The following is a 26,626-nucleotide window of genomic DNA, read 5'->3' as shown; positions in this document are numbered from 1 at the left end:
CTTGTGACTGCGAGCTTGAAAACAGCCATCGAGTATCGCAGAGGACTGTCACTGTTTTCTGTGCACACTTGGTACTTTACAGAATAACAAGATAAAGACAGCTAACGTAACAAGGGCCATGGAATCACATGGCAAGGATGAGCTGAAAGGGCCCGTGCTACATATCGTGGTGGTTGGATTTCATCACAAGAAGGGTTGTCAGGTATGGGTTACGTTAGACTCGCGGCATGTCACTAGGCTCATCATTAGCTTGTCTACAGTAGGTAGCTGACTTTAAAACTTTTGGTCAGATTATCAAAATTGAGTATAAGGGTGTTCATTTTACGCTGTTGTTGGAAAAGAGTTTGGCCATGTTGTGTAACACCATCGTTGAAATGAAAAAGTAAACAAATAGCAATCCATAGAACTAGCGACTGCTATGTTGGTTGGTTAGCAGTTTAGGGAATGAATGATACCATAAGATGATAATCTGGATCTATGTACAATGTTATGCATCCTTCAAAATAGCGTACTTCCTTGGTGTTTGTCGACACAGTTTTTAGTGGGGTAAACATTAAACTGCAGCAACTGGTTTTAGTGGTGTGTTACATTCTAGCATGTAATTGAGATCACGTGGGTTTTGCAACAGTGCAGGATGGAAATACAGCTATTACAGTCCTCTATCACATAATTGCATAAAGTGTCCATTGATGGAAATATTTAAAATCCTAATTTACTCCATATCACACAGTAACCAGGGATGGTGGTCCGTCGCTCTTTCGCCCTTTGGCAAGATTTGCACTCTGGATTATGTAATGGAATAAATATGTCACTATAGCCATTCATTGTAAATACAAGTCATGACAGCGTAAGGACAAGGAACCAAGAGCAGTGAAGTTACTTGTTATTAACGAGACTGGCCCTAGCACTACAGTTACAGTCATGTATCGGTAAACACGCAGCTTATCAAATGTAGACATTGATCAACGTGTCTATCGTGACGTTGCTCATAATATTTATCAGGCTAATTCGTGCAACTAGTTTGTCTAGAAACTGACTTAAACATCCACTGTAAACTTTATTGTAGCGACGCAGTAAGAAGGCAGATCATTAGTAAACGTGTGTATTGTAAAGTTCAGTAATGCTCCACTGTAGAATCAACCCATCAAGAGGAGATGCCTGGGCCTGGACATTGTCATAGGCATAGACATTTGACTTTTCATTATTGGGAAGCTACAAATGCATGCAATTTTAGGATAAATACATATATAATTGTGTGAGTGTGTGTGTGTGTGTGTGAGAGAGAGAGAGAGAGAGAGAGAGAGAGAGAGAGAAGGAGAGAGAGAGAGAGAGAATGATAGTGTTCTCAGCTGTTATTTGCCATCTGTGCCTTTCTTTTGTAAATGGGTCTTAGGCTAGGTTTGCACTGGGTGTGTTTTAGGTTTGGTCATGGGGGGCAGCACAGCTGTTGGCCACTTACCTTAATAAAGTCCTGCCCTGGAGATGGTCTGACCCCCTGCTGATCATCTACACCCTCTATTGTATGTGATTAGACCTGCTGAGTGGAGGGACTGCATTGTTTAATCTGGCCTCGTTTCAGAGAGGGAGAGAGATAGAGGGAGAGGGAGGTATTAGCTTCCACCTGATAGGGGTTACGGGCCTCCCTCAGAGTATCAAGAGATTAGGTTTGTCTCCCGGTTAGACTCTTCTCCCTCCCGATCCTTTTCAATCTAACAGTCTGTATCTATTCCATTTTTTCGGCCTGTTTTGCTCGCTCTACCACTTTCTTTTATCAGTCCTCTCTCTCTCTCTCTCTCTCTCTCTCTCTCTCTCTCTCTCTCTCTCTCTCTCTCGCTATCTCACTATCTGAGGTAGAGTTTAGGCTGAGGCTAGCATGGTCTTTCTATTACTCCAGCTGATCAACCGTACAGGCCACTAGACTCTGTCTTTGGTACACGGGTGTATGATCATATTTCCTATCAGAGGCAGCAAAAGACGCACAGTTCGCACACACACATCATACATGCTGTACGTGTGTGTGTGTGCGTGTGCGTGTGTTTGTGTGTGTTAGAGACAGAGAGCCAATTCCAACTCATGTATTATTGACATCTGTCCAGTGGTCTCTTTCAGAAGAGGTCAAAATAAAAAGAATCCAAGTGCAATGTGAGGCAGCAGCTATAACGTTCTTGCATTGTTGATACCTGTCTGTAGACTACTGTCTGTAAAGTGGGAGTGAGTGAGTGAGTTAGTGACCAAACTTGTCCTGAGATGTTTTCTATTTAGTGAGTGATAAGTCCCCGATGTCTATGATGGCCAACACATTGGAAACTGGACACCTCGTCTATAATGGGTTGGTGAGCTTTATTGTGTTGGCCACAAACAACCTTATTTTAGCATTATTTTACTCCCACCCAAGAGCCATCAAAATGAGCATCTTCATTGTTCAGTGTGAATTGTTCAACTTCAAAGTAGTGAATAAAATAATTAAAAACTTAAGAACCTTACTAACATGTGACTGAGAACTGCAAAAAGGCATTCTGATCTATGTTTCTTTCTTTAACCAATCCACACATAGTAACAGGACAAGCTATTCAAAAATATAGAACCTCTCTCGTTGTGATTTTGTTTTGGCCAGGTGGAGTATTCGTATCCTCCCATCATCCCTGATGAGGGCCATGACAGCAGTCTCCTTCCCGAGGAGTGGAAGTACCTCCCCTTCCTCTGCCTTCCGGATGGGGCACACAACTTCCAAGAAGGTGAGTTTGGACCAGAATCAGAGGAAAAATAGAAGATTAGTAGATTAGGTCATCTGTGAATGTGTTTTTTTTTTTCATCTGAAAGCCTAGATGCTTTTAATAGACTATTTAACAGACATCAGGCTTATATAAATAGTGGTTTGCAAGTAACTGTTGACTGTAGATTACTCAGAACCTCCACACTGCTACTTGCTCATGGTGCTTCCTCTGTTCCTGTTGTTGGGATGTGTCAGAGAATATTCACTCCAATGCCACAATGCCACAAATCTCTGTATGTTTGACTTCATCGGTCTATGTTGAGGCTCACCAAAAGCTTGGTATTTGGGAGAGGCGGGTTTAAATGATGGATGTTGCATGTCAGTTTGAGGGTATATGGTCATGTGAAGGACAGACAAACACACCTGTCACTCTCCCATAGCTGCCCAGGATATGCACTAGCCTAAGATGTTCTGTGGTTTGAGATTGGTTCACCCCTTTTGCAGCATGATAGCACCTGTTAGCATTTTAGCATGCTTTTATTTGTGCCAACTGTGTTGTTGTTTTTGTTGTTGATCCTTGCAAGGCTTGCATAGATAGTGTGCTGGTTTAAAACCAAAACATATTGTTGTTTCTGGTTGTTTTAATAGACTGTTCTATGGTGAAACATGACCAGATGATGGCTATATTAAGAGGTGTCCTCTCAGTTGTTTAATAACTAAAAGGAACAAAGCTGTAGGCTAGGTCCCATGATGAGGAGATAGCTTAGCAGAGAAGCTCTCTGCTGTGAGTGATGCATTGAGCTGTGGGCAGGCTGAGGAACTAGAATCTAAAAAAAACATGAGTTTCTCACAAGACTAAATAAGGATGCAGGAATTTGTGGCTTTGAGGACAGAGGCCTATTCACTCATGAATGAAGCAGAAGGTTCTCTACCACTCTGCCCACACACGCTGTAGAAGATGTTAGTTGAACTTATTGATGTATAGGAGCATGGTTTTACACACATAGGTTATATGCACTCAGTAGTGGTTCCTGAGTGATGCTGCCTCTTGTGCAAGGTCTTCCTAACTGTGTTCTGACCTCAGCTGTCCCTGTGTCATGGGTTTGTTTTCCCTACTGAAATTAAGACTCTGTTCAGTGATTTGGAAAAAGATGGAAATGAAAACATGAGTGAATGAGCACACATGAAACACTCCAAAGTACATTTGCCCATTTCCCTGACATCTGAGTCTCCTCTCTTCTACTGACTATCTTGTTTGTTCCTGTTTTATTTTTTATCACTATTTTTTTTTATTTTAAAGGTTGTATCAGCGATTTCAGGCCCAAAAAAGGCCCAAACATAAATGACCACATTCGTCTAATCTTTCCTAACGATTCGCTAGCTGGCTGCCCCATAAGCAGGACGTCAGTAAAACGCGTCTCTGGAGGCAGCCTAGGCTCCGAGATCTGTACACAAAAACAATTGCTACCAACAAGTGTTGGCAACCACTTAAAGGCAAAATAAAGTGTTCCAACCAATAACTGACGAGATGCACATTTAGGAGAGTTTCAATTGCACGGGAGACAGGGGGAAGGAGTAGCAAGCTAGCTCTCTGTTTTGTTTGACCATCAACAGAAGTGATGTTACCCCACAATCGCTGATACAACCTTTAATTGTCTGCCTTACAATCTGTGTTTTTACCAATTTTTAAAAAATGTCTTCCTGGTGCTGTACTGTGTCAGGACAGCTGTTCTACACAGTACAATCTGCTGTTGGATCTGTGTGTAACAGAATCTTCCTTTCAGAGATTTTCTTTTGTTGTTGACACTCACATGTTGGCCCGAAAGGTGTTCACTGACCAATCTAGTCTGATTGGTTAACAACATAGTTTGACCTACAGTATGTGCTCCTGACTCCTAAACACCGATCCTTTTCCTTTAAGCTGTTTTGAGTCATGCTTTTGTTGATGCCATAAAGGTCAAACAAGAAACTCAAGTTTAATGACCTGACTAAAGTTCTCTTTTGAGCTTAGTTGTCTTATTGTTATGGTGCTGAATGATACATTCCACTGGGTTTTGTTTGTTTCAGACACCGTTTACTTTCATTTACCACCCCTGGATGGAGAGATGAAATGTGTCTATGGTGTTTCCTGTTACAGACAGATAGAGGCCAAGGTAAATGTGCTATACAGCACAACTCTTAAGAGGTACTAGTATTTCAATTCCATTCACATGTTCATGTTCCATTCACATGTTCTTAAAAAGCTCCCTCTTGTTCCAGGCTCTTAAGGTGCGGCTGGCAGATGTTACCAGGGAAACGGTGCAGAAGAGTGTGTGTGTCCTCAGTCGAGTGGTGAGTCAGCTGACAGACAGCCTTATGACAATTGGTCTCTCTGTACGTGTGCATGTGTGCGCGTGCGTGTGTGTGTGTGTGTGTTGTGTGTGTTTGTGTGCGTGCATGCGTGTGTGTGTGCGCTTGTGTGTGCGTGCGTGCATGCATGCGTGAGAGGGTTCAGACCACACAGATAGAAGTAATGTGTGGTTTGTGTAGCTACCTAGCCATTTTTATATTTATAATTTTCATTCATAATAAAGGCTTTTTTTTTACTTTAGGCCTGTGAATCATCATAGGTCACCATGCGGTGGCAGGCCTTCTCATGGCCATGTCCTTCACAACAAATCCCATGCTTGTTGGTAATAAATAAATAAAAAATACTGTAGATGTCATAGCCAAACTAATAATCTTCATGAATCACTTTCAGTTTTGAGTTTAGGGGAGATTTAACAACATATATTCAGGGTGTTTCAAAGGCATATTAATGTATGGGTGTACTATGCACGGCTGTTGGCATCTGCTAAAGGTAGAAAAAAGTCAGCTTATTAACAACCTAATAACACTGTATTACAACTTTGTTGCTCTGCCATTTTATGGAGCTCATAGAAAGATTTAATCTTATTCCATAAATATGAAGTTGCTTGTCGTGAAATACCGGCCAGGCTGTTGTGTGGATGAGTTTATTGGGACATGGATGCGAGAAAAGTCTCGTCCAGAAGGAATGCTCAAAATGTACAGTGCAGGAACAGCTGCCAACGAGTGGTTGAGAGATCTGTTTGAGGGATCCTGTTGCTTGCAAGTTGCTGAGTTTTCAGCTCAAGCTCTGATTTTGTGTTCCCTTACTCACACATGCCTTCCTCAAATGTAGATCAATATGTTTATGTCATGATATTTAGCAGAGGCTTTTGCTTAAAGCGACTAACAATGCATAGCCCCTGGAAGTATGTTGACAACCCTACTTTACCTGTTTTACCTGATTTTTCCACTAATTTATTAGTAAATATGGTGTGTTGAACTTGTTGAACTGTTTGGCATGGTATATGAGGAAGAAACTACCTGCACATCAAAAGTTCAGGAAGCATGTTGAAGGGAGCATTATGGTCAGGGCTGAGTCACTGTGTGTGTGGTTACCGAGTGTATCCATGTGTGTAAAGTGGGATGTGGTGCATGGACAACAGCGACTATCAGCAACATTATCAGCAACAATATGTTAGCTACTACGACATCATCTTTTTACAGGGAAGTCACTGTTGTGTTGTTCCTCTCTCTCTCCCAGCCTTTGTATGGCCTCCTCCAGGCCAAGTTACAGCTCATTACTCACGCTTACTTCGAGGAAAAAGATTTCTCCCAGATATCCATTTTAAAGGTATGCATATACTGTACATCCAGTTGGTGCACATGTAAAATATCTTACAACTGTTGTTGTTGTGATTATTGATTTTTACCAAGTAAAAAACTTGTTTTACAAGTATTTTCTACTCTGCATCTCTCTTTCTTGCTCTCCCTCACTCACACCCTCACTCCCTCTCACTCTGTCTCTGTCTGTGCAGGAACTGTATGAACACATGAATGGCTCTTTACGAGGCTCGTCCCTGGATGGATCACAGGTGTACTTGGGTAAATCTATTTCACCGTCCTCATTTGACACAAAACACCATCACACAACAATCCATGAGAGCCTGGGGAGGAGAGCCTGTTAACTGCTGGTAGACCATTTAAGAGCTGTGTTAAAGTCATTTCCCAGTCCAGATAAGCAACAAAGTTACTCTGAGTTACTCTCAGTTGCTCTGAGCTATGAACAACTAAATGAGCGATAAAGATCTTTACCTGCAATTGGGTCCTTGCCAGGGTGCTATGTGAGATTTGGTTGAGGGTGGGGGTTGCCAGAAAGGGCAGAGAGTCTGCAGATCAGGGTTTCAGGGCCAGAGGCGTTTGTTATAAAACATTCAGGGGGAAGGACGAGGTGAGCAGGTGCTGCTGGGTGGCTTTTATGTGTGTGCACAGTCTGCCATCACTCTAACAGCACAATTGAGAAGTGTTGAGAAGGGTTCAGACATTCAAGCCCCTCTCTCTGTTTAATTGTTGCAGGGCTTAAAGTGTTCAGGCACCGTGCCTGAATTCAGGCGTGAGCTGGTATGCTTAAGATTTGAAAATAGGCAATGAGACTACAGTATATATGACGTCCTCATAAATGTCTGATAACTTCAGGCACAGCCATTTTTATTGCTTTAAACCCTGTTGGTTGTCTGTAAAGCCTGCAAGTTCTCATTGTAAATTCTCAGTGTTATAACAGTAATTAACCTTGATACATCATGTCTAAAACAATGGCATTTGTTCCTTGATTAGCAAAGCTAAGCTAGTTATTGGAAAGAAAACAAAAAACACATCTCATCATTCAGTTAGATTTAGAAGTTTAGAAGCACAGGTTTGACAGTTCTGTCAGGTGAAATAATGTCTCATGTCTGTTCTCCCCCCATGTTGCTACAGGACTGTCTCCAAGAGATTTAATATTGCACTTTCGACACAAGGTAATCCTCCCATTTCTTCAAACCCATGCTTCTGCTTCATCCCTGACAGATTTTTTTTTTCTGCCACAAAGTACTTTACAGTCGTGCAACCGGTTGTTCAGTCCAGGGCTTTCTGAGTTGTGTTAATTCCATAAGAGTCTCTGTAATGCCCTTTCTCTTACTCTGTCCCCCAGGTCCTAATTCTTTTTAAACTCATTCTCTTAGAGAAGAAGGTAAGACCTCCTAGTTATATGTATATACTTGAGTTTGATGTATTACTTCAAGAATATTCCTTGCCGTGTAGAATTAGATTCCTTTTGGATGCGCTTGATAGAAATCTTTCCTTTTTCTAAAAGAAAGCAATTACCAGGCTCTGAATTAGTGCAGATTTCTCATGGAGTTCAATCAGGCTGGTAATTAATGACTTATTATCTCATCCTGCAGGTCCTATTCTATGTGTCTCCAGTGAACAGACTTGTTGGCGCCCTAATGACTGTGCTGTCCCTTTTCCCTGGTAAGCTGCTAGACACTCTGTAATAAAGATGGCACAGCAGACCAAATAGCCAAAAAATGAATGATTGTGGTGGGATTACATTAAAGTCTGTAGCTTGGAGAAGATTTGTTCTTATTTTAAAGTGGAGGAAAGGAAACGGTACAGTAATGTGCTTTTTTTCTCAATCACAGTCTGTGCTCCTTTGTGTTTTCCTTTAGGCATGATTGAGCATGGCCTGGCCGACTCCTCCCACTACAGGCCGAAGAGCAGCGTGTCTGAAGAGCTGCCCCCGGTCATCGAGGTAGTACCAGGCGCTGAGGAGTTTGTGTCTGTGTCGGTCACAGATATCGCCAATGCCACACGCGAGCTGGAGGGGGCCACAGACACCCCGAAAGCCACACCCTCTCCTGGCAGCCCCGTCAGGGAGGACCCCCATCTCCTGAAACCGCCCCAGCGCACCTCGCCGGACTCGTCCGAGAGCGACTGGGAGACGCTGGACCCCAGCGTGCTGGAGGAGGCGCAGCAGAAGGAGGAAGAGGAGGAGGCCGGTGGGGGGTCGGGGCCAGACATCAGGGAGAAGGACTCTGAGGCCTTTGAGCCCAGCTTGCCCATCACGGTGCAGCCACAGTCGAATGCAGGCGGGCAGGGCGTGATCACCCAGGGGCTGCTGTCTGGTTTGGAAGAGGACCAGCATGGCCTGCCTCTCGCCATATTTACTAAGGTAAGTGAGGGACATGCACATTTGCATGTGCACACAATCAAAATCAACCACTCACATGGCTCAGGTATGCAATGAAATTCAAACATCCATGGCATTTATGAAAAGGTATTTGAGATATTGTGAAATAAATTCAAGAAGTGTATCAATGTTTTGTATAACATTGAAACTGTTTGAAAATGGCTTATAATCTATTAACATGTACAGCTAAACTTGACTCACATTTAGAGAAGTTACACAGCAAGTCTCTAGTGTCTCCCATCTCAGATCATATTGCACTGTGTTAACTTTGATATGCGTTGCCAGGGTTACCTGTGCTTGCCGTACATGGCCCTACAGCAGCACCATCTGCTCTCAGATGTGACGGTGCGGGGCTTTGTTGCTGGGGCAACCAATATCCTCTTTCGTCAGCAGAGGCACCTGAGTGACGCCATAGTAGATGTGAGTCATCCTTTTCTCCTCTTCTCTTGTCTTCTCCTCTCTCCTCTTCTGTTCTCTTTTCCTCTCCTCTTCTCTTGTCTTCTCCTCTCTTCTCTTCTCTTCTCTTTTCCTCTCCTCTTCTCTTGTCTTCTCCTCTCTTCTCTTGTCTTCTCTTCTCCTCTCTTGTCTTCTCCTCTCTCTTCTTCTATTGTCTTCTCCTCTCCTCCTCTCTTGTCTTCTTCCCTCCTCTTCACAGAGACTGCTTGTCATGGTCATCAAGCCATTCAAAACTATCAGTGCTGAAATTGTGTTTCCCAGTTTCAGCTGTTTTATTGTAATGCACAAGACACAGTTTTTGTTTAACTGTGGCACTTTGACCCATTGATTTGAGCCCATGACGATGTGTTTAGGTGGAGGAGGCCCGGATCCAGATCCAGGACCCGGAGCTGAGGCGGCTACTGAGTCTGACCACAGCTGACTTGCGCTTTGCAGACTACCTGGTCAAGCATGTGACCGAGAACCGCGAGGACGTCTTCCTGGATGGGACCGGCTGGGAGGGAGGCGATGAGTGGATCAGAGCGCAGTTCAACCTTTATGTGCTCTCTCTGCTTTCCTCCACACTACAGCAAGGTAATGACACACACACACACACACACATATATATATATATATATATATTAGGGCTGTCAAAATAACTGATTCATTTCGATTAATTAATTTCAGAAAAAATAACTGATTAAAAAAATGAGTGCAGATTAATCGATTCCGTATGACCTTTGACCCCGAGCCGTTCTAGTCAGCAAAAATTAGACTGTAAAATGAAGGAGAGAGAAGAAAACGTGCTGCCTGAATCATTGGTTGGAACATTTACTTTTAAAAAACGGCCTGATGGTGTTGATAAACAAATAAAGTGTTGAAAATAAAGTCCTCTGCAATGTCTGCAGCAAGGAAGTTGCATATCACTGGAGTTCATCAACTCTATAGTCGCACATCAATGCAAAGAAATAAGTGTTGACATTGAGGGGAGTGTTAATTTATTTTCATTGTGTCCCCTAGGTTATATCTGTGGCCTGAAATGCCTTGTATGTGAAAAAAAACTTCTTCCCGAAGCACTTTTGAATTTATTTCCTCAGCATATTAGGTCATATCATAGATTATTATGGCAATTATTTGAACAATGAAAATAATAATAAAAGAGTCTTTGAACTTTAATGTCACTAATGCTGATTATTCAATGATTCATTTGAATTTAAATATTTTCAATACTTTCACAGCAAAAATTATATATGCAATTAATTTAGATTAATTAATCACAGAGTATGTAATTAATTAGATTAATTTTTTTTAATCGATTGACAGCCCTAATATAAATATATATATGTACACACGCACACACATGTGCACACGTATGCACACTAGAAGTAGAACTATTGGGTAGTAGGAAGTTAGGAACATATAATGTAATAATGTAGGGCATACAAGGAAAATAGGTAGATAGATAGATAGATACTTTATTGATCCCCAGGGGAAATTCAAGATAGCATATTAAACTCCAATTTATTTGTTAAGATGGAACAGAATGTTACTTCTGCATCCACCCATCATCCACTAATTTTGTGCAGATTCCTGGGCAAACAACTTGCAAGCTACAGTAATCATCCACATTCTCTTTCAGTTTTCTTCCAAATTGTGTTCAATTCTGTTGGTCCTTGGAGCTGGTTAGTTTAGTTTCAGCACATGGTTGACATTGTTGTGTCCTGTCTTTCTTTCTTAATGTGTTTGGCAACCATACCACTAAGTGTCAGTGTAAAGCCTCAAGTTGTATGTACTGTATGCAAGCGGAAACCTCCAATGTTGAAATATGAATCCAACACGGAAGTGCCAAAACCTGCAGTTCCTCAAATGGCCACCCGAGGCTGGCTTCAGAAGGGAGTCAGTCCCCAATACCCATAGACCTCTTTGGTAAAAATGTAAAATTTTACTGCAGTAATAAATATGTTTACAGCTTCGTTCCACTTTTTCATAATTTATTTTAAATTATATAAAGCCATAAAATTATGAATGGAATATGAATTGGCTGAGAGTTGGTCCTAGTCAGGAAATTCCAAGCCAACACATGTTGAGCTTCAAATCTGCTTTTCAGAAAATCTATGGGTGACGTCACAGAAGGTTTGTCCACTTTCTGTCTTTTTCACAGTCTATAAATAACATTTTAGTTGGAGATCACATACTGTACCTCTTTTGCCACAATTTTAAATAATTTCTTGAGGTCTCAATGAAACATCAGTCACACTTGGGCCAAAATACCAAAAGGAAGAAGCACCACAAAGCCAAGTTAGAACTTCTCTAATTCTTCATTAAAGGTGCACAAATTCTATGCTACACTAGCCTAATGCTACACATCATACATTTAAACACACATTTTTGCTACAGTTGCTGCAGTATATTTGTGTATATTATAACACATTCACACACCTGTATGAAATGATGTTATGTAACTTGTCTCTGTAGAAGAAAGGGACAATACAACACATCAGTTGCACATTCTCAAGTTCCTAATTAATGAATAATTTAGATCAACATGACTTACTTAATGGACAAGCAACAGCCACAAATAGAACATTTACATTCACGAGCAACAGCCACAATTTATGCTAAATTCCTTGGACATTGTTTTAGAACTCTCAGAAGGGAAACACAATCTTGAGGAATTGTAGTTAAAGAAGTTACTAGTTATAAGAAAGGTGAAAAGTCAGAGTCCTCGTTGAGACTATCTGTCTGTCTGTCTGTCTGTATCTCTGTCTGTCTGTCTGTCTGTATCTCTGTCTGTCTGTCTGTCTGTTCAGCCCTTCATCCATCCATTCTAAATCATTCCTCTTCCATTGGGCTGCCTTCACTTTGAAGTTACATAACTGGAGGTGCACATACAAAAGACTTAAGGGCAAATGGGAGAATCCTGCCCAAATTTATGAACATCAATAAAGTAGAGGGACGACAAAAATAGTCTTCAACACACCTATTCACTCTTCTTCCCCACACTTCAGAATAATGATAACGTGTAAACAAACACACACACAAACACACAAACACACACACAGATGTACTGTCATGGCTCACACTGACCTAGCCGTTCGCTGTTTTTGCCAATGCCATTGAGATGCATGTTTCACTGATATTAGTTCATCTTAATTAATTCATGTGTGTAATGAAGCTTGGCCCTCTGCTCCATCCAGATAATGAGAAGCTGTTGGCTGATTATGGAGCTCCATTCGTCTCAGCCTGGAGGATCACACACAACTTCAGAGTGTGGTACAGCAACAAGCACCCAGCCATGACTGAGATTACACCTGGGTAAGATATTGGGAATGGGTGGTGGTAATGACATAGCCCTTAGATTCCAGACCCAAATCCGAAAGATTAAGGGTCTGGCCACGAATATTGTAATGGCCCAACTCGAGGGGCGTCACCAAGCATGCATTTGAAAATCTCACTGCACACAATTGGATAACACTATATGACCAATGTTTACTGACTGATTCTGGACTTCGACGCAATTGGATAACACTACAATTGTCATCTGTTTAGCTTGCCTCTGGCCTGCCGATATCAGATACACAGATGTGATTGGTTCCCCGCGATGCAAGGGGCAAAAGTAACATGCATCATTACTCATTGCCAGAGTCTCTTGCTGAGCAAATTGATATTGTGCTCCTGCGAGAACTCTGGATTCCCAGGGTAGTAATACAAATAACAATAACAAAAATATAGCCGCAAGCGGCAATGGCGGGCCCGAGCACCTGCGGGCCGCAACCTGTGACATGTCGGAATCCAACAAAGCACCGACGTGGTGCGTTTGTGAAATGTACATATTTGATGCGTGTGCTATTTGTTTTTGCATTTTATTTTCTGCCACATGTAATTGCCTGGCCAGGTGGGGGCGCAATACAAGGCAGGCCCATTGGGTGTCATCATAATCATAATATATATTAACCTGAGAAATTTCAGACCATTCATTTTAAGCAAAGAACATTTCTGATACACTTTTTGGTTGGCCAGATGATGGCGCTATGTTAGGCATGGAAATTACACATGTGAATAGCATCACAATAATGATATCCACATTTTTTGTAAACTTTCAGATCAATCACTTAAGGCATTGTCCATTTTCTGGCACATTTCCTGCTTGACCAGGTGGTGGCGCTATGCCAGGCAGGCCCATTGGGTGTCTGGATATCATCATAATTATAATATCTATTAACATGAGAAGTTTCAGACCATTTATTCAAAGCATAGAGCATTTCTGGCACATTTCCTGCTTGGCCAGATGGTGGCGCTATGCTAGGCCTGTGAATTACGAATGTGAATATCATCACAATAATGATATCTGATATTTTATAAAGTTTCAGATCAATCACTTAAGGCATTGTCCATTTCTGGCACATTTCCTGCTTGGTCAGGTGGTGGCGCTATGTCAGGCAGGCCCATTGGGTGTCTGGATATCATCATAATCATGATATCTTTTAACCTGAGAAGTTTCAGACCATTCATTCAATGCACTGTGATTTATGACACATTTCCTGTTTATGTGGTGAGATATTAAAATCATATCAAATATATTACAACATTCAAAAATCCATTCACAATTTAACATCAGCGACATCTTGGCATAACGTTTGCCAAATTTCAAATGAATCTGACAAACCGTCTAGGAGGAGTATGTTCAAATGGATCATGTGACATCAGTATAATTGTCATTCTTTCTGTTGCCAGTTGGTGGCGCTATGCCAAACATGCATTATGGGCATGTGAATATTATCATTAACATGGTCTTCAATGACCTGTGAAATTTAAAACATTTCAAGCCATGCATGGTGAATTATGACACATTTATTGTTTATGTGGAAGGGTATTAAAATTAATAATTTCGCCATTTCGGCAAATTACAACATATCAAAAAAAAGCTTCACAATTTATAATCAGGAACATCTCGGCGTCATGTATACCAACTTTGACATGAATCGGATCAACCGTCTAGGAGGAGTACGTTAAAATTGATCATGTCCACAACGCACAAAATCTCAATTACCTCACTTCCTGTGGGCGTGGCTAATGGCATGTTAATACAAAAGTTGTTTGTTTTTGGGAGTTACATACACCCACCAAATTTGGTGTGTGTATCTAAAACTATATGCCAACCACAAGTCACTGTGACGTAAGGGGGCGCTATGGAGTTCCTGGGCAACGCCCGGTGCCAAGCTTTTATCCCTGTCTATTCACTGTACCACTTGATGTGTGTGCTAAATTTTAATGCGTTTTCGATTATGTTAACCACCTCAAAATATTTGCCAACCACGGGATCAGTCACCTAAGGGGGCGCTAGCGAGTCCCTGGGCCACGCCCGGGGTCAAGCTCTTGTACCTAACTGCGATGCATGACACCTGACGTGTGTGCCAAATTTCAAGAGTTTTCGACCATGTTAACCACCTCAAAAACAGGAAAGCAAAAAAGTGGAATAACAATAATAATAATAATAATAATCCTTACAAAAACAATAGGGCCTTGCGCCCTTCGGTGCTCGGGCCCTAAATATAGCCGCAAGCGGCAATGGCGGGCCCGAGCACCTGCGGGCCGCAACCCGTGACATTTCAGAATCCAACAAAACACCGACGTGGTGCATTTGTAAAATGTACATATTTGATGTGTGTGCTATTTGTTTTTGCATGTTATTTTCTGGCACATTTACTTGCTTGGCCAGGTGGGGGCGCAATGCAAGGCAGGCCCATTGTGTGTCATCATAATATAAGTTAACCTGAGAAATTTCAGATTATTAATTTTAAGCAAAGAACATTTCTGATACACTTTTTGGCCAGATGGTGGCGCTATATTAGGCATTTGAATTACACGTGAATATCATCACAATAATGATATCCAATATTTTGCAAAGTTTCAGATAAACCAATATAGGCATTACCAATTTCTGGCACATTTTCCTGCTTGGCCAGGTGGTGGCGCTATGCCAGGCAGGCCCATAGGGTCTCTGGATATCATCATAATTATAATTTCTATTAACCTGAGAAGTTTCAGATCATTCATTCAAAGCATAGAGCATTTCTGGCATATTTCCTGTTAGACCAGATGGTGGCGCTATGCTAGGCATGTGAATTATACAGTATGTGTGAATATCATCACAATAATGATATCCAATATTTTATAAAGTTTCAGATCAATCACTTAAGGCATTGTCCATTTCTGGCACATTTCCTGCTTGGCCAGGTGGTGGCGCTATGCCAGGCAGGTCCATTGGGTGTCTGAATATCATCATAAACATGATATCTATTAACCTCAGAAGTTTCAGACCATTCATTCAATGAACTGTGATTTATGACACATTTCCTCTTTATGTGGTGAGATATTAAAATCATGACATATTACAACATATAAAAAATCCCTTCGCAATTTAACATCAGCAACATCTTGGCATAATGTTAGCCAAATTTCACATGAATCCGACAAACCGTCTAGGAGGAGTATGTTAAAATTGATCGATCATGTAACATCAATGTAATTGCCATTCTTTCTGTTGCCAGGTGGTGGCGCTATGCCAAATATACATTATGGGCATGTGAATATCATCACTACCATGGTATTCAAAGACCTGTGAAATTTAAAACATTTCAAGCCATGCATGGTGAATTAAGACACCTTTATTGTTAACGTGGAAGGGTATTAAAATTCATAGTTTCGCCATTTCGTCAAATTACAACATATCAAAAAAAGCTTCACAATTTAGAATCAGAAGCATATTGGCATCATGTATACCAACTTTCACATGATTCGGATCAATCGTCTAGGAGGAATACGTTAAAATTGATCATGTCCACAATGCACAAAATCCCAATTACCTCACTTCCTGTGGGCGTGGCTAATGGCATGTTAATAGAAAAGTTGATTGTTTTTGGGAGTTACACACACCCACCAAATTTGGTGTGTGTATCTAAAACTATATGCCAACCACAAGTCACAGTGACATAAGGGGGCGCTATGGAGTTCCTGGGCCAAGCCCAGTGCCAAGGCTTTTCCCCTGTGTATTCATGGTACCTCTTGACGTGTGTGCCAAATTTCATGCGTTTTCACCGATGGGAAGAACGTCTTCTGGCATCACAATTCATCACATTTTAGTCCACACAAAATGCCAAATACCTCACTTCCTGTTGGGCGTGGCTAATGCATTGTACATACGAAAGTTGTTCATCTTCGGGAGATACACATACCTACCGAATTTGATGCGTCTAGCTGAAAGTATGTGCCAACCACTGCCTCAATCACCTAAGGGGGCGCTACTGAGTCCCTGGGCCACGCCCAGGGCCAAGCTCTTGTACCTAACTGCTTTGCGTGACACCTGATATGTGTGCCAAATTTCAAGAGTTTTCGACCATGTTAACCACCTCAAATAAGGAAAACGCTCTGAGACAAAGTTAATATAATAATAAATATAGCCGCAAGCGGCAATGGCGGGCCCGAGCACCTGCGGGCCGCAACCCGTTACATGTCGGAATCCAACAAAGCACCGACATGGTGCATTTGTGAAATGTAAATATTTGATGCGTGTGCTACTTGTTTTTGTATTTTATTTTCTGCCACAAGTACTTGCTTGGCCAGGTGGTGGCGCTATGACAGGCAGGCCCATTGGGTGTCATCATAATATATATTAACCTGAGAAATTTCAGACCATTCATTTTAAGCAAAGGACATTTCTGATACACTTGTTGGTTGGCCAGATGGTGGCGCTATGTTAGGCATTGAAATTACCCATGTGAATATCATCACAATAATGATATCCAAAATGTTTGTAAACTTTCAGACCAATCACTTACGGCATTGTCCATTTCTGGCAGATTTCCTGCTTGACCAGGTGGTGGCGCTATGCCAGGCAGGCCCATTGGGTGTCTGGATATCATCATAATCATAATATCTATTAACCTGAGAAGTTTCAGACCATTTATTCAAAGCATAGAGCATTTCTGGCACATTTCCTGCTTGGCCAGATGGTGGCGCTATGCTAGGCCTGTGAATTACGCATGTGAATATTCTCACAGTAATGATATCCAATATTTAATAAAGTTTCAGATCAATCACTTAAGGCATTTTCCATTTCTGGCACATTTCCTGCTTGGCCAGGTGGTGGCGCTATGCCAGGCAGGCCCATTGGGTGTCTGGATATCATCATAATCATGATATCTATTAACCTGAGAAGTTTCAGACCATTCATTCAATGCACTGTGATTTATGACACATTTCCTGTTTATGTGGTGAGATATTAAAATCATATCAAATATATTACAACATTCAAAAATCCATTCACAATTTAACATCAGCAACATCTTGGCATAATGTTTGCCAAATTTCAAATGAATCTGACAAACCGTCTAGGAGGAGTATGTTCAAATTGATCATGTGAAATCAGCATAATTGCCATTCTTTCTGTTGCCAGTTGGTGGCGCTATGCCAAACATGCATTATGGGCATGTGAATATTATCACTGAGAAGTTTCAGACCATTTATTCAAAGCATAGAGCATTTCTGGCACATTTCCTGCTTGGCCAGATGGTGGCGCTATGCTAGGCCTGTGAATTACGCATGTGAATATTCTCACAGTAATGATATCCAATATTTAATAAAGTTTCAGATCAATCACTTAAGGCATTTTCCATTTCTGGCACATTTCCTGCTTGGCCAGGTGGTGGCGCTATGCCAGGCAGGCCCATTGGGTGTCTGGATATCATCATAATCATGATATCTATTAACCTGAGAAGTTTCAGACCATTCATTCAATGCACTGTGATTTATGACACATTTCCTGTTTATGTGGTGAGATATTAAAATCATATCAAATATATTACAACATTCAAAAATCCATTCACAATTTAACATCAGCAACATCTTGGCATAATGTTTGCCAAATTTCAAATGAATCTGACAAACCGTCTAGGAGGAGTATGTTCAAATTGATCATGTGAAATCAGCATAATTGCCATTCTTTCTGTTGCCAGTTGGTGGCGCTATGCCAAACATGCATTATGGGCATGTGAATATTATCACTGAGAAGTTTCAGACCATTTATTCAAAGCATAGAGCATTTCTGGCACATTTCCTGCTTGGCCAGATGGTGGCGCTATGCTAGGCCTGTGAATTACGCATGTGAATATTCTCACAGTAATGATATCCAATATTTAATAAAGTTTCAGATCAATCACTTAAGGCATTTTCCATTTCTGGCACATTTCCTGCTTGGCCAGGTGGTGGCGCTATGCCAGGCAGGCCCATTGGGTGTCTGGATATCATCATAATCATGATATCTATTAACCTGAGAAGTTTCAGACCATTCATTCAATGCACTGTGATTTATGACACATTTCCTGTTTATGTGGTGAGATATTAAAATCATATCAAATATATTACAACATTCAAAAATCCATTCACAATTTAACATCAGCGACATCTTGGCATAATGTTTGCCAAATTTCAAATGAATCTGACAAACCGTCTAGGAGGAGTATGTTCAAATTGATCATGTGAAATCAGCATAATTGCCATTCTTTCTGTTGCCAGTTGGTGGCGCTATGCCAAACATGCATTATGGGCATGTGAATATTATCATTAACATGGTCTTTAATGACCTGTGAAATTTAAAACATTTCAAGCCATGCATGGTGAATTATGACACATTTATTGTTTGTGTGGAACGGTATTAAAATTAACAATTTCGCCATTTCGTCAAATTACAACATATCAAAAAAAGGCTTCACAATTTAGAATCAGGAACATCTCGGCGTCATGTATACCAACTTTGACATGAATCGGATCAACTGTCTAGGAGGAGTACGTTAAAATGAATCATGTCCACAACGCACAAAATCTCAATTACCTCACTTCCTGTGGGCGTGGCTAATGGCATGTTAATACAAAAGTTGTTTGTTTTTGGGAGTTACATACACCCACCAAATTTGGTGTGTGTATCTAAAACTATATGCCAACCACAAGTCACTGTGACGTAAGGGGGCGCTATGGAGTTCCTGGGCAACGCCCGGTGCCAAGCTTTTATCCCTGTCTATTCACTGTACCACTTGATGTGTGTGCTAAATTTCATGCGTTTTCGACTATGTTAACCACCTCAAAATATTTGCCAACCACGGGATCAGTCACCTAAGGGGGCGCTAGCGAGTCCCTGGGCCACGCCCGGGGTCAAGCTCTTGTACCTAACTGCGATGCATGATACCTGACGTGTGTGCCAAATTTCAATAGGTTTCGACCATGTTAACCACCTCAAAAACAGGAAAGCAAAAAAGTGGAATAACAATAATAATAATAAATATAGCCGCAAGCGGCAATGGCGGGCCCGAGCACCTGCGGGCCGCAACCCGTGACATGTCAGAATCCAACAAAGCACCGACGTGGTGCGTTTGTGAAATGTACATATTTGATTTGTGTGCTATTTGTTTTTGTATTTTATTTTCTGCCACATTTACTCGTTTGGCCAGGTGGGGGCGTAATGCCAGGCAGGTCTATTGGGTGTCATCATAATCATAATATACATTAACCTGAGAAATTTCAGACCATTCATTTTAAGCAAAGAACATTTCTGATACACTTTTTGGTTGGCCAGATGGTGGCGCTGTGTTAGGCATTGAAATTACACATGTGAATATCATCACAATAATGATATCCAAAATGTTTGTACACTTTCAGATCAATCACTTAAGGCATTGTCCATTTCTGGCACATTTCCTGCTTGACCAGGTGGTGGCGCTATGCCAGGCAGGCCCATTGGGTGTCTGGATATCATCATAATCATAATATCTATTAACCTGAAAAGTTTCAGACCATTTATTCAAAGCATAGAGCATTTCTGGCACATTTCCTGCTTGGCCAGAAGGTGGCGCTATGCTAGGCCTGTGAATTACGCACGTGAATATCATCACAATAATGATATCCAATATTTTATAAAGTTTCAGATCAATCACTTAAGGCATTGTCCATTTCTGGCACATTTCCTGCTTGGCCAGGTGGTGGCGCTATGCCAGGCAGGCCCATTGGGTGTCTGGATATCATCATAATCATGATATCTATTAACCTGAGAAGTTTCAGACCATTCATTCAATGCACTGTGATTTATGACACATTTCCTGTTTATGTGGTGAGATATTAAAATCATATCAAATATATTACAACATTCCAAAATCCATTCACAATTTAACATCAGCGACATCTTGGCATAATGTTTGCCAAATTTCAAATGAATCTGACAAACCGTCTAGGAGGAGTATGTTCAAATTGATCATGTGACATCAGTATAATTGTCATTCTTTCTGTTGCCAGTTGGTGGCCCTATGCCAAACATGCATTATGGGCATGTGAATATTATCATTAACATGGTCTTCAATGACCTGTGAAATTTAAAACATTTCAAGCCATGCATGATGAATTATGACACATTTATTGTTTATGTGGAAGGGTATTAAAATTAATAATTTCGCCATTTCGTCAAATTACAACATATCAAAAAAAAACTTCACAATTTGTAATCAGGAACATCTCGGCATCATGTATACCAACTTTGACATGAATCGGATCAACCGTCTAGGAGGAGTACGTTAAAATTGATCATGTCCACAACGCACAAAATCTCAATTACCTCACTTCCTGTGGGCGTGGCTAATGGCATGTTAATACAAAAGTTGTTTGTTTTTGGGAGTTACATACACCCACCAAATTTGGTGTGTGTATCTAAAACTATATGCCAACCACAAGTCACTGTGACGTAAGGGGGCGCTATGGAGTTCCTGGGCAACGCCCGGTGCCAAGCTTTTATCCCTGTCTATTCACTGTACCACTTGATGTGTGTGCTAAATTTCATGCGTTTTCGACTATGTTAACCACCTCAAAATATTTGCCAACCACGAGATCAGTCACCTAAGGAGGCGCTAGCGAGTCCCTGGGCCACGCCCGGGGTCAAGCTCTTGTACCTAACTGCGATGCATGACACCTGACGTGTGTGCCAAATTTCAAGAGGTTTCGACCATGTTAACCACCTCAAAAACAGGAAAGCAAAAAAGTGAAATAACAATAATAATAATAATAATAATCCTTACAAAAACAATAGGGCCTTGCGCCCTTCGGGTGCTCGGGCCCTAATAATAATCCTTACAAAAACAATAGGGCCTTGCGCCCTTCGGGTGCTCGGGCCCTAATAATAATAATCCTTACAAAAACAATAGGGCCTTGCGCCCTTCGGTGCTCGGGCCCTAATAATAATAATCCTTACAAAAACAATAGGGCCTTGCGCCCTTCGGTGCTCGGGCCCTAACAAGTTGTACCCCAGCCAGAGACCAATGTTGTGCAAAAAGAATCATCTGTTTTTTGTGCCTGTTTAGCCTTACGGTGTCCTTACCACTGTCTGTATTTGTGTCCCCTCGCCACAGCCATCCTTTCCTTGGTCAGTACGGTGTGGCGGACATGAAGCTGCGTCTCTCACAGTGAGTACTGCTGCTTTTCTATGGCTTGTACCTTTAGCTATCTGACACATTCTGATCTCGCAGATGTCTGTGTACTTGTTGGCTATTCGTTGGAGAGCAGATGTGAAATGAACACCATGTTACAAGGAAATAGGAAATCTAGATCCTTCAAACGAGCACTTTGATGAGTTCATGTGATACGTTAAGAAACGTTGCCAGAGGCACCATATTAATTTGTCTGTTGGAAGAGGAAAGCCAACAACATGCTGCCACCCTGTGGTAGTCAGAGGAAGTAGAAAATATCTGTCTTGCCATCAGGCACAGGAGTTAACTTGGCAGTGTTCTGAAAAACTCTCTTGATTTGATGCAATTATGAAACATGTCATCGTCTCTCATCCATCTTTCTAAAATGCTCTCAAAGGATTCTAACACTGTAACCTGCTGTGTGCCTCCTTCTGTGTCAGCATAGTCCATCTAAAATGTCTGCCGGCTATTCACACACATTAGGTAGCACAGCAGCTCTTCATTTCGTCCTTTCCTGGCCTGTATGGAGTGCTGAGGTGCTGCTTGTCATGATGGAGAAGGAATAAACCTAAGCCTCCTTATGTTCATAGTTAGATAAATACTAAAGAGCTCAGTCAAAAAACAATCTAGCATATCGGTGTCCCTGTTTGTGCATTTTTGTGTGTGTGTGTGTGCTTGGTTTGGTTCCAGGAAGTTCAGAGTGGGAAGGTGATCTGGGCTAGTATAGGGTTTCTCCCTGTGCCCCATCCTTAAAATGAAAGCCTCTAGGATTACACAGGGCATATTTGCGCCCCTTGTGCGTGTGTGCGTGTGTGTGCGTGTGTGTGTGTGTGTGTGTGTGTGTGTGTGTGTGCGTGTGTGCGTGTGTGTGCGTGTGTGCGTGTGTGTGCGTGCGTGTGTGTGTGTGTGTGTGTGTGTGTGTGTGTGTGTGTGTGTGTGTGTGTGCTAATGGGTGTTCATGTAAGGGTGTCTTCATCCGCCCTCATCTATTGATAGCTTTATGGTGAGAACCCCAGCAGGGCCACTTGCTGTTGATATATTGGCCTCTCACTTCCTGTTCAGGGTAGGGTGTCAGGCACCCTGTGAACGTTGTCGTAATGCCTTGGTAAACAAATAAACAGACATGGTTACGCTATCTAGTGCTCAAATAGATCAAATATACTATTCTGTATTTGAACTAGCACAAGAAGTCACATTTCCTGTGAAGCACACTTTGTTTTGCCTCGTCCTTTGTCCCCTCCTTCATCAGTAAATTCAATCTTGAGCAGGTTGATGACTGACAGTGAGAAAACGAGTGAATGAGAAAACGAGTGTTTTTTTTTGTGCGGGTGGTGTGTTTTTGCATCCTTTGTGTTGGCCTGCACTCACTCCTAGTCACTTCCTCTATCCCTTCACAAGGCAAGTGGAAAGGAAAAAAGAAAAAAAGACAGGAAAAGGGCAGTCGGGCTTTCTTTGAATTTTAATGGCCACAGTCAGCAGCACTGGGTTGCCCTCAGTGGAAAGTGTGTAGCATTGAATATGAGGCCAACAATGCTGGTATTGAGTGTCAAAACAGAGAAGGGTAATTCTGTTACAAAGGGCCCTCAGATCACATTTCATAGGCATGGCTCCTCAGCCACTGCTAGAGACCAGACCTAGAGACCAGGGCTTTTCTAGTCTTGGTATTCAAAAGACTGTTAAAATGAGAGACTGGGAGCTCTACCTGTAGTCAGGACATCAGTAGTGGTGGCGCAGTGGTGTGCTGTAGCAATTGGGCTCTTGTGGGTCCCTAGGAAACAGGGACAACATTTTGTTTGGATAAAAAACTCTTTTTTAAAATTGTATTGTGAGCTGTTTATTTGGAGCATTCAGGGAAATCCATAATATAATGAATAAATTGAATGAGGATTTTTTTATTTCTTAAAATCAATCACAAGTTTGTTTTGTCATGTGATAGTTTACACATTCACTCTTTGGTCTGATGTTGGCTACTTATACATTAGGTGATTATATGTCTAAATTATATGATCTCTCAATTTTATTACCGGTATACAAATTTGTTTTAAAAATAAATAGAAAATATGTGCAATACTTAGCTACCTGAGACCTGGCCTGTGAACAATTGTATTACCTTGGTCAATGAGATTATAGTTTTAGTGTGGTTTGTCTGTAGGCTGGATTTGGCAGAAACAACTGGCCTGATTTTAATTAAACCTAAGATGAACTAATTAAGAAGCCATTAAGTTTTTGGACCAGGTCCAAATCACTGGTCAGATCTGTGAATTTAGTTTTACTTTCACTAAAGCTGCTGTATAGGCCTTATAGTATTTGGCCTTGCAGAGGTCTGTACTCTTCAAGTGCCCATGTAGTTACCTAATATTTCAAACTGCAATTAATGACAAGGGAACTTAATACCAGGAAGAGAGCATTTAGATATGCAACTGTGTGTGAGAGTGGATGTATTTTTGGACACTTGGCAATGGTTGTTTATTTTCTGTCCTCTGTGCTATTCCAGCTCTGTGCAAAATAGTGAGCGCGGGAAAAAGATTGGCAATGCTGTGATGACCACCAGCCGGAGTGTGGTTCAAACGGGGAAGGCTGTAGGTGAGTGGAAGGGAAATGAGAAGCATTCCCATTTTTATGTCGTATTGTGATGCCAACATCCCTCCTTGCTGGAGATTGATTGGATGCATTATTTCATTGATTAGTAACTGTGCACATTTTGAGTGTATGTTTAAACTGTATGTTTAAATTCTTCTATTATCAACAGTTTTCCAACTATTTTGAGTCATTTTATGAGGATACAGCTGATTATTTTATCCTCTCCCTCAGGTCAGTCTGTAGGGGATGCCCTGACCAGTGCAAAGTCAGCCATGTCATCATGGTTCTCCACCTTGGCCCAGCCAGCTGCTGTGACCTCCCCAACCTGTCCTGAGACCCATGTACCCGATGAGTGACACCCACACCTCCTCATGAACTATGATAAACCTTCAGCATGTAAGCAAACCAGATACAGAGGCAATCCAGGGACACTGATCACTCCTCCTGCCACATATCCTTGGATTGTTTAAGATAACTTAACGTTGGTTCATGGTTCAGGTAGCACTGATGTTCTACCACGATTGGATTCTTGGTATTCCAACCATCGTTTGCCTCCATGCTATCCATGGCTCACTTGAACTTCAGCTTCAGGATGAACTTGATACATCAGGCACTGTCAACCATGGACTTCACGGTCAAGACAGCAAAATGCCATCTCCACACTAGCGTACATTTAGATCTCTTATCTTCATTCATTACCACTGACCAGAACTGGCCAAGCATCTTACACCAACCTTCCCAGTGTCTTAGTTGTTTCTTTTGATCAAACACTGCAGACACTAACCCTTGGCCCTGAGAATTCCGTTATTATCTTTTAATCCCTTATCCATTAATATTTCCTGAACATAATCTGAATGGACTCGATTGGAGGGTGATCATGAAGGATCCAAGTCCAGGTGTTCTGGGAGTACAGTATGTTTGTTTATGTATCTCTGTGTGTGTATACATGTATATGTTTGTATGTGTATGTGTGTGTGTTTGTTTGTGTGTGTTAAGAGTGTGGTGGATGCTTGTGTGTCAAAGCTGTCGCTGCAGGGAGTGAAACATCCACGTGAACACTGCTGTAGGCCAGAATAGCTGGCTTTATTTTAGTATCTTATGAACCGAACAGGATTTTTTCTGCTGCTGAAGATTTGGTGGTTATGTGAGTTTCAACTAAGAGATTCCCTTTCCCATGTAATAGATCCTGCTATAGCTGCTAGCTGGGGTCTTATATCACTATAGAACGGCCTCTTATGGCATTGACCGTATATAGTAGCTTTTACGAGGTTGCTGTCCAAAAAGAGGCCATTGGGAGAGATGTCAAACTGGGTGATATCATCAAGACCGTCTAGTATGGCATCGGACTAAATGACCCATGGCCCATTATTAACTGTTGCAGTTACATTTATCTCTGGGTAGCCCAATATCCCTCTAAAAGGGGATGATCACAGGACATCCACAGCGTTTATGGATCCTCTCAGCAGTGAAGTGGTTGATTTCATTCTAGTTTAAGGGTTATTTACCTGGACCTCTTCATGATAATGCTGCCAGTCTTTGAGCTGTCACATCAATTTGATGAGATCTCAGTCTACTGTATTATAGGTATTACTTGCAGTCTGCCCTGATATAGACTGTCCTATCGGAGGTTTTCTACTCTGTTGATGTTCAGGTTTGACCTTTGGCATCAGAGGTAGATTGGATAACATTCAAATGTATGCATTAGCATGTGCCTGAGGGTCAACCCTTCCCCATGTCCTCCATTGCCTACTGTATTTTTGAGACTGTACGAAATCTTATACTTTAATGAAGGACTAAATGTAAAACAATGGACGTCTTAGACTGAGAGTGCAGACTATGTAATGCGTTGACCTATTATTATATTTGCTTTTTATTTGCATGGGTGTTTTGCAATACACCCATTTAAACTGTAAATTGTTTTGGTGAGAATGCTGAATAGACCTAAATTAACTGAAATTGAGGATGTCTTAGGTTTATGTATTTTCTATTAATTTAATTGAGGACATCCAATGCTCTCCTTTTTATCATGTTTTCCCCAATATCACTATTGCACACAAAGCTGCATTAGCTGTTTTATCTGATAAAAGTATTTACGTGTGTATGTATAAAATATGAATGTATTCCTTTTCCAACGAGAGCTGTATAATTATCAACCTATTTTCCTGATAAATGCTTTTAAAGTCAAGAGAAAACTTAGAATTAAGACAATAATATTGATGTAATAAACATGAATAAATCTATTCATCTGGTGACACGCCCTTATTTTTCAGTATACAGGGACATACAGTTTTACATTTAAAAATAAATCTGAAGAAAACAACCCTCTTCACTCCATCTTTTGCCACA

The 26,626-nt window shown here is 41.3% G+C and overlaps 1 protein-coding gene across 2 annotated transcripts; it reads left to right on the top strand.

Moving 5' to 3' along the window:
- On the top strand, positions 1–26,529 carry avl9 (AVL9 homolog (S. cerevisiase)). 2 transcript variants are annotated; one of them, XM_076290426.1, is made up of 16 exons: positions 1–202; positions 2,615–2,735; positions 4,781–4,866; positions 4,973–5,044; positions 6,303–6,392; positions 6,577–6,643; positions 7,514–7,554; positions 7,728–7,766; positions 7,978–8,047; positions 8,245–8,747; positions 9,051–9,185; positions 9,575–9,794; positions 12,398–12,515; positions 21,644–21,697; positions 24,195–24,283; positions 24,512–26,529. In XM_076290426.1, exons 1-16 carry the CDS (start codon positions 119–121, stop codon positions 24,634–24,636), a joined length of 1,914 nt encoding a protein of 637 aa, XP_076146541.1. In that variant the 5' UTR covers positions 1–118; the 3' UTR covers positions 24,637–26,529. The 2 variants fall into 2 exon arrangements, with proteins under 2 accessions (XP_076146541.1, XP_076146542.1); XM_076290427.1 differs by lacking the exon at positions 1–202 and adding an exon at positions 227–2,329.
- The last annotated feature ends 97 nt before the right edge of the window (positions 26,530–26,626 follow it).

Source organism: Alosa pseudoharengus, unplaced genomic scaffold (assembly GCF_046254945.1).
Source record: "Alosa pseudoharengus isolate Yale_2024_CS ecotype anadromous, Long Island Sound unplaced genomic scaffold, YU_APseudo_1.1 YU_APseudo_1.1_scf_18, whole genome shotgun sequence".
In the NCBI taxonomy this organism is placed as follows: domain Eukaryota; kingdom Metazoa; phylum Chordata; class Actinopteri; order Clupeiformes; family Clupeidae; genus Alosa; species Alosa pseudoharengus.
Note: the sequence above shows the minus strand (reverse complement) of the source record. Positions and strands in the feature narration are given on the sequence as shown.

Excerpts from the sequence above, each read along its gene's own strand:
- avl9 (XM_076290426.1), top strand. The coding sequence starts at position 119 with ATGGAATCACATGGCAAGGATGAGCTGAAAGGGCCCGTGCTACATATC. Across the intron at positions 203-2,614 it reads ATCACAAGAAGGGTTGTCAG|GTGGAGTATTCGTATCCTCC; the intron begins GTATGGGTTACG and ends TGTTTTGGCCAG. Across the intron at positions 5,045-6,302 it reads TGTGTGTCCTCAGTCGAGTG|CCTTTGTATGGCCTCCTCCA; the intron begins GTGAGTCAGCTG and ends TCTCTCTCCCAG.